The 18,141-nt window shown below is 42.6% G+C and overlaps 1 protein-coding gene across 3 annotated transcripts in view; it reads left to right on the top strand.

The window, feature by feature from the left end:
• Positions 1 to 18,141, top strand: part of CTNND2 (catenin delta 2) — an 818,722-nt gene that overhangs the window by 695,337 nt on the left and 105,244 nt on the right. For all 3 annotated transcript variants that reach the window (XM_045566311.1, XM_045566312.1, XM_045566310.1), the window contains 2 exons: positions 4,332 to 4,517; positions 14,521 to 14,694. In XM_045566311.1, the coding sequence (XP_045422267.1) occupies positions 4,332 to 4,517; positions 14,521 to 14,694 (360 nt within the window). The remainder of the gene's footprint in view (positions 1 to 4,331; positions 4,518 to 14,520; positions 14,695 to 18,141) is intronic.

The following is an 18,141-nucleotide window of genomic DNA, read 5'->3' as shown; positions in this document are numbered from 1 at the left end:
GACGTTGCCACATGTCCTGTGGGGAGCAAATCTGGCCCTGATTACGAACCATGGCCTTAATTCTATGGTTTTCAACCCAGACTCTTCATCAGAATTGCCTTTGGAATGTTCATACAGACATCTCCCCAGACCCCGTGACAGTCCTCTGAATCTGAACGTCTAATTCTGGTGTCAAGTTTTTGCACCTTTACAAGTTCATCAGGTGATTCAATGTGCATCTTGGATTAAGAACCTGCCTTAGCAGACGAAGCTTTGAAATGGACTCTCTGATCAGGAATTTGTTGTAACTTAGTTGTAAAGCCGGATGAAGCAAAAGTAAGAGTGATTCTAGTCATGTAGTTGTTAATTGGCTTTGGGGATAAGTTAGCACAGCACTTCTCAACCTTGACTACATTGGAGTTACCAAGAAATTAGAACATCTCGGATGCCTGAGCCATACTCCCCACAGATTTGGACCCAAAATGCCTTCTGGGACTCCAGCCCTCTGAGTCCTAGTTTGCCCCGGTTACGAACGCTGCTTGTCACCTTCTGGCACTCGGTTGGGTTTGCATCCACCCACTGACAACGTGTTATTAATTTTAAAGACAAATATAATGTAATAAAGACTAAGCATTTCCCTTTCATACAAGCCCTTAAACGACCATTTTAGACCTTTTAGTATCATTGATGGGAAAATTAAATCTCTAAAGAAGTGACTAGTCGAGATGTCCTGAGTACTCACAGATGCCTGTTAGCACACTGGACACATGGTTTTTAAAAGGGCTACCGAAGGCACGTCACTGAAGACGGCTCCTAATGTCCGGAGTGGTGAAGGAGAGAGGCCTTGGGAGACTGAGACTCTTCCCACGGTGGACACCAAGACAGCTGTAATCCTAGCTGGGCCTTGCAGTTGAAAATGAAATAAGAGTCAGCGGCCTTGTGCCTTGGCCAGGTGTCCCTGCTCTGTCACTGGAGGTTAAGGCAGCCTTCAGGAGCATGTGTCAAGAACCAGTGCTCCATGGCACAGGCATCTTTTTTCTGATGTTTCAGATTTCTAAAACTCTCAGGGGACCTTGGAGGTCATCTCTTTTAATATCCACTTTTTCCCCAAAAGAGGAAGTTGCAATAAATGGGAGTATTCAGGGCTGGCATCAGAAGATCCAGATATCCCTGATGGAGTTGGAAGAACCCTGAGCTGGCATGAGGACAGGGCCAGCAGACTGAGCCACCTCCAGCTCCCACTGGCTGGAGGACCCTACCCAAGTGACCTCAACTTGGTGACAAGGAGGATAATCATAGCTGAATGCCAAGGCTGTTGAAAGGATCAGATGTGACAAATTACTCAGCAGTGCTCTGCTGGCCGGACTGTGCTATTGGGTTTTAACGTGTTATTATTGTACCGTAATTTTCCACTCAGCCCTCTGCTTGGCCACTTCTGAGCTTTCACAGTGACAATTTAGAGAGGGGGAAAAAATGAGGACACATTCTCTTTAAGGCCAGAGAAGTTAATGAATAAAAGAGTCTGGATTCCATGCAAGCTTGCAGCTCTGCTCCTATAATTGGGACGGTTTGTTGAATGGGTAACATATGGTAGAGCGCTCTACAGACAACTTCCAAATTAGCCCTTTCTAATAGAAAATAAGGAGTCAAGATGACCCCGGTGATCAAGAGGAACTGGGAAAACGCTGTTGACAGCAGTGACGTCCCAAGCACAGCTACCAGCTGCCGCACCAGCAGTAGGATGCTGGCATCCCAAGTCTTTCTTTTTTCTTTTTCCCCATCCCTTTAGAGCAAAGCTCTTGAATTGGTAGCTCACCCGAACCAAGCCAGACTGCGAAACTCCAGGAGGCTCAATGAGAGATGAGTCTGATCCCTGTGACCCCCTCGCCCATTCCCCCTCCCCCCCTCCGCCATCCCCAGCTTCTCTCCCTCCCCCCAGCTTCTCCTTAGCCACAGGAAGATTATAAAGCATTTCTCGAAACTGCAGATTTATTCCCCAGTAGTCATTTGTTAAACGGAGGAACGGCGATGCCCCTGGGAAGACGAACAGCGGGGATGAGAAAGAAGTTTATTCTCCCAAGTCTTTGATGTAAGAAAAATCAGTCTGAGCTGATTGAAAAATCGTTCTGACTTAGGCCACAACATTCTCCTGCCAATGAGAGACTTTTCTCTCTTTCATGCGTCCTGTGTTTACCTGCTTTCTTGCCAGTGCCTTTTTTAATGCTGGGAGGATGCTTGAAATAGAAAATGAAGTTGACTCAAAGCCTGTGGGATTAGCAGCCCATGAAACCTTGAAGAGCTGACAAGAAAGGCCTAGGCAGAGGCAGCAGAGACGTATCCTGAAAACGGCTGATTTCCATGCCCCACGTGACTGATAAAGGCCACACGCTGCCTTGGCCGATTCCAGGCGAGGGAGGGACGCAGAGCAGGGTGCGATCTGGTACAGCTACCTACAGCTTCGTTCCTCCATCCGTGCAGTGGAATTGTGGGCCCTGCCTTGGAGGGCAGCTGTTACTTAGTAGATGACAGCGAAGTTGGTATGCTTTTTGAAATAAAACTTAGCTCACTTTAATTTTTTCCCATCATGATTTAGTCCTTTCTAAAAATTGAGTATTTTTTTTTCTGTTTTTCTGTGGTTCCTCAGGGTCAGGTTTGTCTCAACCAGCAAACTTTTTCTGCACTGGGTCAGAGAGGAGCTATTTCCGCCCTGTGGGCCACGCAAAGCCGTCTCTGTCACTGGCACTTTATTCTGCCGTTGCAGCGTGACGGCAGCTGCAGACAGTGCGTGAACAAACGGGCCTGGCCGTCCTCCAGTAGAACGTCAGGCGCGACAGCAGGCTCGGGGCTGGCGCGGCCCGCGGGCTCCCACAGGCTGTCTCCTCTTCTTAACAATCAGAAGCCAGTAGAACTGGTACTTTAGCAAATGCTTTTGCCCAGGCACGACTCAAGGAGCTGTATCTATTAATTCGATTTAACCCTGACTGCAGCCCTTTGCAGTTGGTGCAATTATCATCACCCCCTTTACAAAAGAGGAAATAGAGGCACAGAGAGAGCAAGCACTTTGCCCGAGGCCACACAGCTCTCAGTCACAGACCCAGGACTGGAACCCAAGCCAGCTAGCCCTAGGTCACATGCTCCTCGGGACCTCCAAGCTGTGCTGCCTCCCACCATGGTTAACAATATGAACTCTTGTGTAGCATTTCCTGTGCGCAGGCATTCTTCCCAGAACTTACATGCTGTGTAAAACAAATGACCACAAATTTGGTGGCTTAAAACAACACAAATTCGTCATCTTACAATTCTAGAGATCGGGTCCAAAATGAGTCTCAATGAGATAAAATCAAAGTGTCGTGAGGGCTGGTTCCTTCTGGAGGCTCCAGGGGAGAATCCAATTCCTTCCCTATTCCCGTGTCCAGATGCTGCCTGCATTTCTTGGCTTGTGGCCCCTTCCTCCACCTTCAAAGCCAGCAATGGCCGGTCACGTCCTTCTCACATCACATCGCTCTGACTCTGACCCTCTGCCTCCCTCTGTCACTTACAGGACCTCGTGAGCACATGGGCCCACGTGGACAGACCAGATAATCTCCCCTCTGACTGTCGGCTGATTAGCAACCTTAATTCCCCACTCCCCAGCCACATAACCTAACATGGCCCACCACACACACATACCTCAGCTCACCTAACGCACACAGCAGCCTAAGGTGTGGGTGCTATTGTGATCGTGTTATAGAGGAGATTGAATCCCAGGGCTGTTGGATGCATTGTCCACAGTCACACAGCTCGTAGAGACTAGCGTTCTACAGTGCCCAGCTCTACAGCATGTGCCCTTAACTACTGTTTAATCTTTCTGCTAAGAAAATAAGAGTGTCAACCTTCGCAAAAACAACCAGTAGACTGAAGACATTATGCCCCCAGGTGACCCAGCCCCTCACTTGCCTGGGACAACCCTGGATTGCCCTGTTGCCCTTTTTGACACCCAGAAAGTGCCCTGGTGGACAGTAAATGTTCGTGTCACCCACCAGAGCTGCCTGAAATCCAATGTCTGTATTCTTCACAACCTCGACTCCCCCAAGCCCCTCTCACAAGTGAACTTCAATCAACAATGACAGATGTTTGTAGAAGTAACTGTGGTTGATAGGAAGTAGCTTTGTGGGGGAGAAAAGGTCTTAAGACCTTTCCAGGTGTCTCTCAATTCTTTGCACTGTGGCTGTCAGAAGCCAGTGGCTAAAGGCATCCGAAGAGAAGTGTGGACGCGGAGACTGGTTGCCTTTCCGGGGTGGAGGACTGGAGTGCCGGTTTGTTTTCATTCATTTCTCCTCTGTTTCCCTTTTTGTTTTGTTTGGGTTCTCCAGACCGTTGAAAACTGTGTGTGCATTTTAAGGAACCTCTCTTACCGGCTGGCAGCAGAAACGTCTCAGGGACAGCACATGGGCACGGACGAGCTGGACGGGCTGCTCTGTGGGGAGGCCAACGGGAAGGACGCCGAGAGCTCCGGGTGCTGGGGCAAGAAGAAGAAGAAAAAGAAATCCCAGGATCAGGTGATGTGGGCTGCTCGCAGCTGCATGCAATTATCCCCTCCCCTGATTACAGCATTAATATTTCGTCTGCATATAGACAGACATGGCTCTGCATTTTCAATGCAAGGTAAAATCACTGACACGTCTGCACAATTTTCCTGTGGGAATTTCACAGCTGAGATGGTAGAACATTAAATGACTTCCCCCACATCTTGCAGCTGAGCCAAGATAGGAAACTTGAAATAAATAAAAAAAAAAAAAAAGCCACCTGAGTCCCAGGCAAGCTCTGACACCCCAGCTCTTAGAGTTGAGGTGGACCCAAGAGCTGATTTCTCGGTATGTTGAGCCACACATTTATTGAGGTCCTTGTGGGAGCCAGGCAGGCGCTACACAGGTGGCCCGGATGCACGAATAGGAGATGTGGCATAAGAGGGGAAGCTGAGAGAGCGAGGTGCAAAATCCAACACGTATTTGATAGCAGGCTTTGAAATGTTTTGATGTGCAGTCTTGCACTTGTTATTGGAAATGGGAGGTACAGTCTGAGGATTCACAGCCCTTCCAACAGGATGACATTAGAACTTGGCTTTGGGGGACAATTCATATGAATTCAGAATGCCATCCAGCCGGGGAGGGACACCTCTTCAAAACAGAATGGCCCTCACGTCCTGCAGTAGGGTCCCCTGCAGAAAAGCAAAGACCATAGACAGCAACTGTCAACCCTGGTGCATCAGAACAGTCTCCACCCCTGTCCCCTGGAGCCTCTGGGAGGCCAAACTGCCCAGCCATGGGTCCAGCCTGCACAGAGAATGGTGGGAACAAGCTGCCCATTCTGCTGCCTCCCCAAAACCCTGCCACCAAGGATATCCCCGTTTCTCCCAGGCACAGTGGTCTCCTGTCCGGCCTTCCCCAGACACTGAGGTTATGTATCCAGCCTTCCCTGGACACTGATCACACATCCTGCCTTCTGTGGACACTGTGGTCATACGTCCAGCTGCTGAGAGTCATGCAGACCCAGGATCCAAACTGTCCTTGAGAGTGGACCACTGAGGAAGAGGGACAGAAGCCACGACACTCTCATGCCAGGCTTTGAATTCAGCATAAATATGCAAATGTATTTGTTTAGATCACAGCACACAATGTTCTAAACTATTTTAGAAATAGTTGTACTTCAAGTAAAAGTTAAAATATTTTATTTAGAGTAGGGATTAATGAGAATGCATTCTTAAATCTCATTTCCGAATATCCCTTGAATGCATCAGTGTTAACATTTTTTAAGGTCCTGGTTCTCCAGCTATTTGCAGCCCCCGGGGGCTGCCCCAGGGACTTTGAAGAAAATATGCAATATAAAGACATGTTGCATGCATGCTCTTATTTGAAAAATGGTTGCTATTGAAACATACTGGAGCCATCTGACTATGAGCCCCTGGGCACAGATGTGTTTGACACGCTACGCATCACATTCTGGTCCAGAAGGACTTTGTGAACTCATTCATTTCTGACTCAGCTCAGTGCCTGCTGCTGAATTATAAGGAATTGCTAATTTCTCCCATTCTGTTTGGGCAGAGCCTCCCCCAAACCAGTCTGCATGTCACATGCCAAGGAGGCACACTGGTCCCAGCGGGATCCTCCCTGCCCTCCAGCAGGGCTTTGTGCCAACAACCTGTCACCGCAGGGTGGGGCGGGGGCAATCTGAAGATCTCAGTCCAGGAAAAATAGAAGGAGATAAAATTGATTTGTTTCTTTTTTGTACTTTTTATAAAAATAAGCATTTGGGGGGGGGTTGTTTTTTAATTTGGGATATGGCCAAGGATCCTGTGATGGTGTCCTGGGGTCCATACTGCTCCAACATGGTTTAGAGGTGACAGGACACTGTCCTCCTGCTGGCTGCCGGCCAGAGCAGACCTGGTTTTCAAGACCCACTCAGTGTGAGCTTGACCATGTGCAGAGAAACCCACTGAGAAAAACAAAAACTAAACCAGCAGGATCTCCTAGAACGTAAAACCTCTCTTTTCTGCTTGTAAAGTTATTACATTGAAGTGGTAAAATATATGTATATATATATATATATGTATATGTATAATATATATTCACATGGGTGAGGACGTAAACCTGTCAAAATTGATACATGATTTTGATCCAGTATTTTTATGCAGTAGATCTTCTCTCATGATAATCTTTGTTTCAAAACTTAATGCATTATAATCAATTTAAATATTTTTGTTCCTTTTTCGCCTTTCTTAAGTTGCAGATGCCAAATGCATAGATTAGTGGGAAGTTAGTTTCACTTGTAATATTTCATACACAGAAGTGGAGCAGTGGGCTTCTGTGTAAAACCTTTAATGCCCCTTATTTTTTCCATGACGAAAGACATGTCTCAGCAGAACCTTCAGGCCACTCTGCACCCCCTGCTGGCCCGTGCAAAGGTCCCGCTGGTCAGCCTCCACGCTTTTGCCCACGCATGACTCGAGGTGGACCTTGTGCTTTCTCTCAATAAGGAGAACAGGGATGCAGTGGTCTCTTCAGGGGAGCTGCGGCAAGTAGGGGCTCTCCGTCCCCGTGAGGAGGAGCATCTTATCACTGAAATTGCCTAGCGTTGTCTGCACATGGTAATGACTAAAAACACAACTTCTATTCATTTCATTGTCTGTAAATTCTCCACGAACAGTGCGGCGCCTTATTACCTGCGCCCAGGTGAGGGCTCCCCCTGCCCACCTTGGCACACCACTGCAGGGGAGGACAGGTGTGCGCACAAGTCCCGTCCGTGTTGTTCTGCCTGCAGTTTTATGGCAGTTTATCACTTGTCACTGCATGACCTCTTTCCTTGCCAGTAAATAGTTCCCTCTGCCAGGATGTGGGGGGCTCCGGAGAATTCCACTGTGGAGATGTATCATGATGAGGTGAATCAGTCCCCCATTTGTAGAAAATTCGGTTGCTTCCAAATTTGTACTAACATAAACTGTAACAAACATCTGTGTAGTTAAATCTCACCTACATCCTTAATCACTTCATAAGGACAAATTCTTAAAAGTGAAAGAGCTAGACCAAGTGAATGTTTTTAAGGCTTTTGATACACAAACCGAAATTTATCTTAATCACCCTGCATATCAGTGACAGTTTAAGTACATAGACTTAATTTTTTATTATCACTTTATGGATATTCCCTTCATAACATTCTTGATATTCTTAGGTTTTCCTTTCTTAATATCACAGGTTGTTTTTCTTTTTTTCCAGTTTTTGTTTTCTCATTCGTAACCATACTTTTTCTTTTGCTGCTTAATAACCATTTCCTTTCCAGCCATCTGCTTATTTCAGCTGCCACTCACTCCTTTTGGCTGGTTCTAGTGCAGTCTCACTGGCTTTCACCTCACCGTGTGCTGGGCGCCTGTTGACTCAAGGCGTGATATTTCATGTCCTGGAAGCAACAAACCCGTGAGCCTGCAGAGACCACGGCTACACACTTTGTGTAGCCTCTCTCCTTTGCCATCCTCCATGAGTGAACGAGAGTCTCCTTTCTCGCCTCTAATAGGAAATACATCCCATCACCTAAAAGTACTGCTCTTTTATTTTCAGTGAGTTCACAGACTTAAAACTCTTCAGTTATCTCATTTAGATTTTTTGATTACATTTTGTCAGTCAGCACTGCACACCACCAGAACTCTGTGTCTTACACCACTAGACCAGGATTTCTCAACTTCAGTCCTGATCACATTTGGGACCACATGGTTCTCTGTTGTGGGGCTGGCCTGTGCACCGTAGGATGTTTCCCAGCATCCCTGGCTCCTGCCCACTAGATACCAGTGGCACCTTCTCTTCCTGTTATAACAACCAGCAATGTCTCCAGCCATTGTCACGTGTCCCCTTGGGGGGTAATTGCCCTGGTTGAGACTAGTATATTGGATTGTCTCTTGAGGGACATATCACCAAAGATCTAAGCAACCAGCCAAGACCACAGGATTATCTGAAGGAGGTTGGCATGTCAGTGACAAAGCCCCTTTAGAAGGCAGGTAGTGAGGAGGACCACGGCCCTGGTTTCCCTGGATGTAATGGGAAGGCAGGAGCAGAGAGAACACTAGGTGAGCATTAGTGGTGTCCCGGTTGGTTCCGTCACAGTGACTTAGAGAAGGCGCTGGCGAGTCCGGTAATGCAGGGCCTCCTTGACAGCACTCCCCTGCGGGGCACAGCACAACGGCCAGCCCGTGGCGTAGGCAGCATCGCCAGCCTTGCTCCCACACCTTCCGGAGGGAAGCCTGCCCACTCCGCCCCTCAGTCCCCGCACCCAAGGAGGCAAATCAGCAGGGCGGTCCCTGAATCGCTCTTGTTCTGATGTTTTGTTCAGAAAACCCCCATCCTGCCTCTTTAATGTGGGTTTCTAATCTCTCCAGTGCAAAACCCTCCTATCTTCTGCAAGGAGAGCCTAGAGACAATGCAGTGCCACATAAATACAGCTAATTAGCCATCAACTCTGTCCCTGCTTTGCACAGCCTCACCCTCAGCTGTAGAAGACAGCTTCTGAACAGCTCCTGGGGGAATTCAGACACGAGAGCGACCCTTTGCTTTGAAATTCCCAAGAATCAACATAAAGAATCATTTTTCTTCTGGCTTTTCGCAGTTAATTGGAGTTTTTAAATACCTATCACCTCTATCCCCCTACCTCTACCCCCACAAAAGCTGGAAATGGCCCCAAAACTCTGGAAAGGCAAAATCAATTAGTGACTCCACTGTTCAAACCAAGCCAAGCAAGAGTGGCAGACAGTGGATGGACTTGGGTTTTGATTGTTGCTTTTTTAAGTACTTAGTGCTGGCGGCAGCTTAATTAAACCAAACCCTGCTTGAGAGAACATTCCCTGACAGTTTACCTACTTAGAGCCATCCTCTCTTCCTACATCTCGAAATGTGTGACTTCCCCTGGGAGGGGAGAGTGGGATCTTAGAGTCAGAATACTTCCCTGTTGCTGCACATTCACTCCCTTTATCTGGCATTATCTCTGGTCTGTTATTTATTTCACCGAAATCTCTTAAAAAACGAAAGTGAGCCTGCACATGTGTAATGGCTGTGATACTCCTTAATTGGTACAGATATCTAGGTAATAGAGATGCAGTCCACTGGTGAAGCCAGCCTTTTCTGTTTATGTTCTGAAGATACAGCTCAGCAGTAAAAGGTCTTTTTTGCATGTAGACTTGACTGGCTGAGACTATATCAAGCCCATGACATGTGGGAAGAGGCGCTGTGTATTTTAGCACTTCTCCTGGAATAAAACTCCTTCTCCCTGTCCTGACTGCCTCTCATTGGCATCTCCATGGTTCCCAGCCCAGGGCATTGGAGATCAGAGAGTCTGGGACAGTTTCAGGCCTGCTCAGAGGGAAGAACTGAAATTGTCTTGCGATTCTTCTCATCCAGTGGGGGCTTTTATGAATGCAATAATTAGAGAAGTCCTGTGGGTCTCCCTACCTTAAAGAACCCGATGTTTACAAAGTCTCTTCTTTTTAATATAAAGTAAAGCATCTTTACTTTCTGGCTTTTATCCATAACTTACATCTTCTTCATATAAGGAACAAATGGCTTTCACTATTCCATCCTCAAACCAACTGAGACAGAAATCTTTTAAATAGAATTTAAGCCCTACAGGGGAACACAAGTATTTAAAGCAAGGCCAAAGAAAGACTTTTTTCTTGCTTGCTTCATTTTTTTTTACCTGCACAATTGAACACATCCCTAACACTTAGGTTGTTTGCCTCCTAAGCACGTTTTACAGTAGCTTTGTGTCTTCTCTGTGCTGACTGTGACTGTATGAAAAAGCATCACGTTTAAATTTCAGCAGCCGCTTGGCTTCTGACTAGGGAAGCTTTCTATTGCCTTCCTATCCAAAAAGATTTTGAGCATTATCTTGTTAATGAGAGAATACATATTTTCAATTGTATATAGTTTTAGAAATGGAATGATATAAACTGTTGGTTGATTTTTATTGATATTAGTCATGCAGTCATTTGAAGCCTGTAAAGAAAAGTGCTGATCATAATGTTATTGAGTGAGGCACTATTTGGAGTGGCAAAAATCAATCTGTTATTTTGTTCTGTGATCTGTTGTCAGCATGATCCCGCGGGTACATGATACTGCCAGCCTGGCCACAGCGGAGCTTCCTGGAAGAGAGGTGATGGTGTAGCTAAAGGGTCCTCCTAAGAAATTTTCTTAGTGCTTCCTGTGTTATCCATAAAAAATTCTCCAAACTCTGGTTATATACCCAGCAATTTAGAGTTTCATGAACTCTGAATATATGTGTAAAATTCTAAATTCCTATAAATAAGGCAATGAATAAGAGGAGCTTTAATGCTAAAAACATATGTTATGCTTTTTTTTTCTGTTTAACAGCATATGAATGACCTGCATAAAGTATAATTTGCATATTTAAGTGATACGTTTAAGAATCAAGAGGTGCTAGAACTTTTGCAAGTTTTATTTGCTATAATGTAACCAGTGAAAATGAAAAATTTGCACAAAATCCTGCAACATTTATTTAACTCTCAAGCATCAGGAGTAACTTTGAGGAGGAAGGAATTTTCATTGAAAATTTCCCCCAAGATAGAACAAAGTGAAACCCAGGGAAAAAAACTCTTTTAAACTACAAATGCCTTTCTCCTGTTTCTTTTTCTTTCCTTTTATTTTGCTTGACTTCTACACTGCCACTAGAGGAGTGGAGATATATAAGCACACACACTGATATGTGTATATGTGTGTGTGTGTGTGTGTGTGTGTGTGTGTGTGTGTGTGTCAATTTGGTAATAATGCAGATAACATAACCAAAAAATACTCTACTAGCATTTTCCCCGTTAGCTGCCTGTAAATACTTTGTCTCCTTGGTTGTACTCCTTCTTCATTACATAGAAAGTCCTCTCTCCTGACTTGATAACAGTTTGATACTTTATATTAATACATTATTTTTATATTTCAAGCTCCTAAAGAATTTTTGGTACTATGTCCTCAAGAAATAAGTCTAAACAAACCCAGTTTGCACAAGGTTTATAAGTTTACTTATGTGTTCTTAAGGACTAAATAGCTGTATGGTGTTCTGTGTTAAATATTTAGCCACTGCTTGCCTTCAGGTAATGTACATTATCGTCGAAATTTTAGGACAGTGGCATCTTATATTTAAATTTATAAATGATGTATTTCCACTTTGGTAAAAGAGTTGCATATCTTGTGATTTCTCATGGGTCCTCACTCTAGAGAAGATTAACATTAAAAGTTTGCACGTGCAGAACTGTTTCATCTAATTCAGTCTGATCCTGACCTCATCCTTGCCCTACTGTCATGTTGGTGTTGATTAGCTAGGCAAAGTAATGTCAAGTATGCTAACCCAGCTCTTAAAGAATACTTCCAGTCATTTTACAGGTGATGAAGATCTATTTTTGATGGATAATTGATATTTTTCCCCCTATTAACTCAATAAAAGTTTGAGTAAAGTACCCAGATAAAGGTCTGGTGGCTACATTGACTGGCTTTGAAATAGTTCTTTTGCTTCAATATCAACATGCTGGGTGCCATCAATGTGCTGAAATAGCAAAGAATCCCCTTTGAACTCCATCTCTAGTTGCCATCAAAGATTATCTGTGTTCACATCAGTCGCCCTTTTATTTCCTTCAGATTCTCTCTGTAGCCATTAAGAAAAGATTGTAATAAAAGGTATTTAAGAGCTACATGGATGATATGTCAGAGCAGAAGAAAATTGTCTACTGATTTAACCATTTATCCTGCTTTATTGTGCAGAAGTTAGAAAAGGAGAACAAGATGAAACCCTGCAAAAGATAACACAGCTACTCTCCCGCTTTTATACTTCAGCTGCCACGTAATGAGCATGCAAATGCCACTTCTGCAGACCTCCTGCTGTTGCCTTAGCTCTTCCAGAGGAGGAAAACCTCATCCACGTTGTGCTGGGAACTTCATATTTTGATTTTTCTGAATATTATTAGACCTTTATACAAAAATGATTGCTTAAAATTTTTAAGGAGATGACAAAATAGAAAATGAAACAAACAAAAACCAAATGAAATAATTTTCCATTTCCTATTACCCTGGCAGACAGATTCACTACCCCAAACTGGTTTCCTCTGAGAAGCCAGTGTCGCTACTGCTGCATCATTGAAACTGACAAACCTACAGAATGACTGCCGTCTTTCCTAGCGCTGGCTTGCTATTCAGTGCAGCAAGCCAGGCTCCAATAATGAACTAGGAGCAATGTGACAGGGCCGGTTCACTTTTTTTTTTTTTAATTTAAAAGAGATGTCCTGGTTTTACTGATAGGCTATTCACAGGTGCAAAGTCATCTTTGAATAAGACATGGCTTGGTTAAAAGAACAAGAAGCTTCCCACACTGAGTGTCCTTGTTATAGAGTTAAAATTGAGTGACACACACATTGAAAATGACCTTTAATGGGATGTCCAACATCCATCCATGGGATGTCATTCATCTCTGAGCTGTAGCTTTGACTTAAACTAAGCTGTATCATTACTGGAAAAAAAAGACATGAGTTTTTAATTTTTCTCTTGGGAAATAAAAAATAAAATTCTTGAAATTATTTGTGACAGTTAAATAATGTTACATGTAGTATCTCTATCAACTTTTCCATTTTTATGTTTCAAGGTTATAGTTAGCATGTATTTTCTTCCAGTAAACTTTTCAGAACTAAGGAACTTAATCAGATTCTGAAATATAGCTTTGTTTTCTTATTTATACAGACTATATATATACATATATATACATATATATATGTATATATACACACATGCACATGTATCTAGATACATAAATATCTGCAGGAAAGCTTAGAGTATGTCATTTGACTATATTTATTTTTAAGTAATCATTACTAAACACAAGCTAAATAGCTTAATATCCTCAACCTGAAATCCTAATGAACTTGTTTTATTTTACTGTGATTTTTCTGAGAAGTGCATATGGTCATACTTTTTCTAATCTTAGTATATTTTATTTTCATCCTTATTATACTCATTGCCTTTATTTTTCACAAGAGACAAAGGCTTTGTGTAATCAAGTATCAGAATATTATTTTATATATTTAATATTTTTTATATTATAAAAATAATAGAACAGAAAAGGTGAAGTGTAGAAAAAATGAAAGACAAACATTTTATTAATTTTTCTATGATTATTACAGGTGTTTTATGACATATTTTACCTGGATAAAGCACAAACCCCATAGTACTTTGCATCCTGCTTTATTCTTTTAACATTTATTATCATTTGCCAAGTTGCTACATAGTCCTCATAACTATCAATTTTAATAGTTGACTGGTATTCCTTTCTGCCTATAACCATAATTTTAAAATTATGTGTAATTAATTTTTAATTACACATTCTCCCATTATTCATTAGATTCAATTCAAAGCAAATTTAACTATCAGGAGTGCTATACAATCTAGATTTGCCTATAACTCATGTCAGTGTGTCTAATAAACTATAACAATTTTCTCTCTTTCATCCATTCTGTCATCTGTTAGATGCAACAATGGTAGCCAATTTGCATGTGTTTTACAAATTATATAGAAATTTATCACAGTTACTAATTATTTGTAAGAAGTGCAGGCATTTGATTGATGGTAACTATTGTACAACACCTGTGGTATGTTAACTCTAAAATATGCTTCCTTGACCGTTAGCCTTCTTTCACCCTGCCCAATCAGAATCAATCCATCTCTTCCCTGTCCTTCCTACAGCAATTTGTTAGAATCATTCTCCAGGAGCTTATCCCCTTCTTCTGCTAGTTACCTTCACTTATGTGCATGCTCCAAACCCCCCTCCATCCTCGATCATAAGCTCTTGGTGGGCAGGAGTGGCTCTCCTATTTTTGGTGGTCCCTGGGAAATTGCTGATGCAGTACCCTCCCTGCAGTCAGTGGCCACCAAATGTATTATACTCTGCTTTTGTTTTTGTCCGCAATGTTTGCAGAAGGCAATACTGAGAAGCATGATGATGTTAAAGATGTTTACTCTCTCATTTTTCTTTCACCAGTGGGATGGAGTAGGACCTCTTCCAGACTGTGCTGAACCACCAAAAGGGATCCAGATGCTGTGGCACCCATCAATAGTCAAACCCTACCTCACACTGCTCTCTGAGTGCTCAAATCCAGACACGCTGGAAGGGGCGGCAGGCGCCCTGCAGAACTTGGCTGCAGGGAGCTGGAAGGTATGGCCAGTTCATTACAATAAAAAAGAAATCTAGAATTATGAGCAAGTCCTCAGAAAATAATACAAGTCCAGTTTTGAGAAATGCAATTCTAATAAAGATTTTAAGGACGTTAGAGAAAAACCAATTATATTGAATTGTTGGACTTAGAAAGGTATGCCTTTTAAAAATTCTTCTTAAGGGCTCAGGAGTCCTTGAAGACCACTACAGATAGAGAGGAATAGATGTGAGTACAGTCATTGAAAATGCTGTGAAATGTTTTCCATTCTATTTATGTAGCAGAGCTATTTTGCTTTCAGGGGAGATTGTGACATGTTGACATTTGCCCAGCACTATCATTAACTGTTAAGGGAGTTAATGCCCAAACACCTTGTATAAAACCACATGTGAGCATTTAAAATGTTCTACCAGGTCACAGACCCCAAAGAAAAGAACCCCTTGCATTTATAAATTATGGGCTTGCAGAAAAGAGTAGTATTTTCAGTTGTCTTTGGCAAAAATGTTAAATATATGATTAGAAAGATGATTAGGAGGGCCTTTTTCTCTGAGTTCTTATAAACTGACATTGTCGCTGATTGATTTTCACAGAGAATTCTCACCACTCTCATTTTGGCTAGAAAGAGAGTCACCACAGCAGAGAATTCTTGAATTTTGTCACTAACAGTTACATGAGCTAATGTGCCTTGATGTGACCTCTTAGGAGAATGAGGGGGTGTGCAGAAAATACCAAGACAGTTTGGACTTCTGCCATCCATGGCCCATTCATTTCATATCAAATCCTGGGATTTGGGATATTCATCAGTCATTCTTTTCTTTGACATTTATATTCTTTAAAACCACGTTAATGTTGGCACATAGCTCCAGATAATTTTCGGAAGCTCAGTGCTGTGGGCGTCACACGCACTCACCTCAGCATCATCATGTGACCGCACCCTCCCTTTTGCTCACACTTTCTGGTGTGTGCCTTCTTGTCACTCTTCTCGCTCTCTGTCATCCGTCATTTCCATTGCTACAGTCCAAGCTGCAGCACTTCCTTCTTTCTCACGTGTGACATCCCCGCTCTTGGGACCCAGCCCCTGACAACTCTTCCCACAGAGCCGGCTACTGATTCATGGACAGACCCACCTTAGGAATGAACATAATTGTCTTCTGTGCCCATTAGACAACCCTAATGTTGTACTGAAAGAATTCTAGTTGGGCTGGGCTTGAAATGAAGTCACATCTCTTGCCTTCAAACAGAGATGGGTGGAGAAAAGTGTCAAAAGTAGGGCTTCCCCAGGCAGAAGTCCAGAACATAGCCTTACACGACTAGGAGAGAGAGGCTAATGGAAATCACTTCCTTAAACTAGCCCTTCGATCTCTGTCCCTCTGAACTTCACTTGGCCTGGGAAGCTTGGACTTAAATCACAATTCAAACCCAGGCTCCACCTTTCCTGAGTATGGTGAGTCTGGACAACTTAGAGTACCTCATTGCATCTCAGATGTGTCATTTTTAGACAAAGATCAAGGCTGCCTCATTCTATGGCATGCAGATCAATCACAAGACAGATGCAAAGATGGGAGCAAGATGTCATAGGCCAATATATTGTCACTGTATGTCCCGAGAGCACTCTCACCTTCAAATCCCCATCCAGCTCCCCATGCCTTGTAGCACTAGCTGGACAGGCATGGGCTTCAGGCATGAGTCTGATGAGACACAAGATCTAGATGGTGGCAAAATAAGGGTGCCATCTTAAGATATAATTTCTGTCTATTTTAGCCAATTATCATTTTCCTTGAGAAATATTTAGGTCATTATCATAACAAGTTAAAAATGGAGAAATGTCTTTAGTCTCCAGAAGATTTTGAATATACGACTTCAGCCTTCAAACTCTCTATTTCATATGTCCAAAAAGTTAATTAGAAATAGGAAAAATATATAAAAGACCCAAATCAAACATCTAGAGTTGAAAATGTAATGTCTGAAATAAAAATCATAGGGAATGAGATTAACAGCAGATTAAATAATACAGAAGAAAAGATTAATAAACTTGAATACAGTAATGGAAATGATCAAAATAAAACACAAAGAAAAAAGGAAAAAAATGTACAGGCCATCAGTGAGCTTCAGGTGGCCGAATATACGTGTGAATAGTGCCCCCAAATGAGAGGAGAGAGAAAAGAGAAAGAAAACAGAAAAAAATATTTAAAGAAATAATGGCAGAAATTTTTATAAATTTCATGAAAACTATAAACCCACAGATCTAAGCATCTCAAGGAATCCTAAGCACAAAAAACATGGAGAAACTATACCGAGGTACATTACAATCAAATTGCACAAAATTAATATTAAAGAAAAAAATTTTAAAAGCTGAAGGGAAGTATCCTAAGAATGGAAAACAAACACCACATGTACTCACTATTAAATTGGAACTAACCGATCAGCACTCATGTGCACAGATGGAAGTAAAACTCAACGGAAATCATGCAGGTGGGAGGGGAGATGAAGGGACAGGTGAAATCACACCTGATGGGTAGAGTGTCCACTATCTGGGTGATGGGCACACTTATAACTTTGACTCAAGCAGTACAAAAGCAATCCATGTAACCAAAACGTTTATACCCCCAGAATAGTCTGAATTTTTTTTTAAAAAAAAACCACAATAATAAAAAGCATAAACATAGCAAAAAATTACAAATTATACTTCATAATATCAAAATCTTAAAAGTGTTTAAATAATGCATAAATTATAAAATTTTCTCTTGCAAATTTATTTCAGTCAGTAAGTATTTAAATATAATTTAGCCTATTCCAAAACAACAAAAAAGCAGCCAGAGGAAAAAAGACATGTTATATACAAAGAACTACACCACATCTAAACACCAAATTTAAGAATCAGTGTCACCAAGTATTCCTTCCTTCATATAAGTCCTTCTGAGCTACCAAAACTGTCCTGTAAAAGAGAATCTGGTCTAGAAGCCCCTTCCAGGCAGAAGCCATGTCCCATTTATCTCTTTGTACCCACTGCTCAGCCTCTGCTTAGCTGAAAGTTTAACTGGCATCTATGTCCACCTGTCTTTCTTGTGGCTAGCAGTCTTTTCTATTTATAAACATCTCCCAGTGAATAAGAATTTAGTAGCACATCTTATGTACCAGGCCATCCTCAGATAGTCACATTTTAGGAGCCTTTATTTGGTTCTTTGATTCAGATGGCAATGTGCTGTCAATACAATATATTAATAAAATTGATAGAAAGGAGTTGTGCAAGAACGCTGTCTTTTCACCATCCAGACTCAGCAGTGCTTTGCAAGCTGCATATTTGGTAGCACTGCCCAGTTCTGCAGTTCCCACGGTGCTGAACTTCCTGTGTGAGTTAGCAGGCTCTGTGTCCCACTGGGCCAGCTGGGAGAGCTGCTGAGACACGGCAGGTCTTTAGGTGTTTGGAGTAAGAAGATAAATTGAAAAAG

Source organism: Lemur catta, chromosome 12, assembly GCF_020740605.2.
Source record: "Lemur catta isolate mLemCat1 chromosome 12, mLemCat1.pri, whole genome shotgun sequence".
In the NCBI taxonomy this organism is placed as follows: Eukaryota; Metazoa; Chordata; class Mammalia; order Primates; family Lemuridae; genus Lemur; species Lemur catta.
This window is presented reverse-complemented; position numbering and strand designations above follow the sequence as displayed.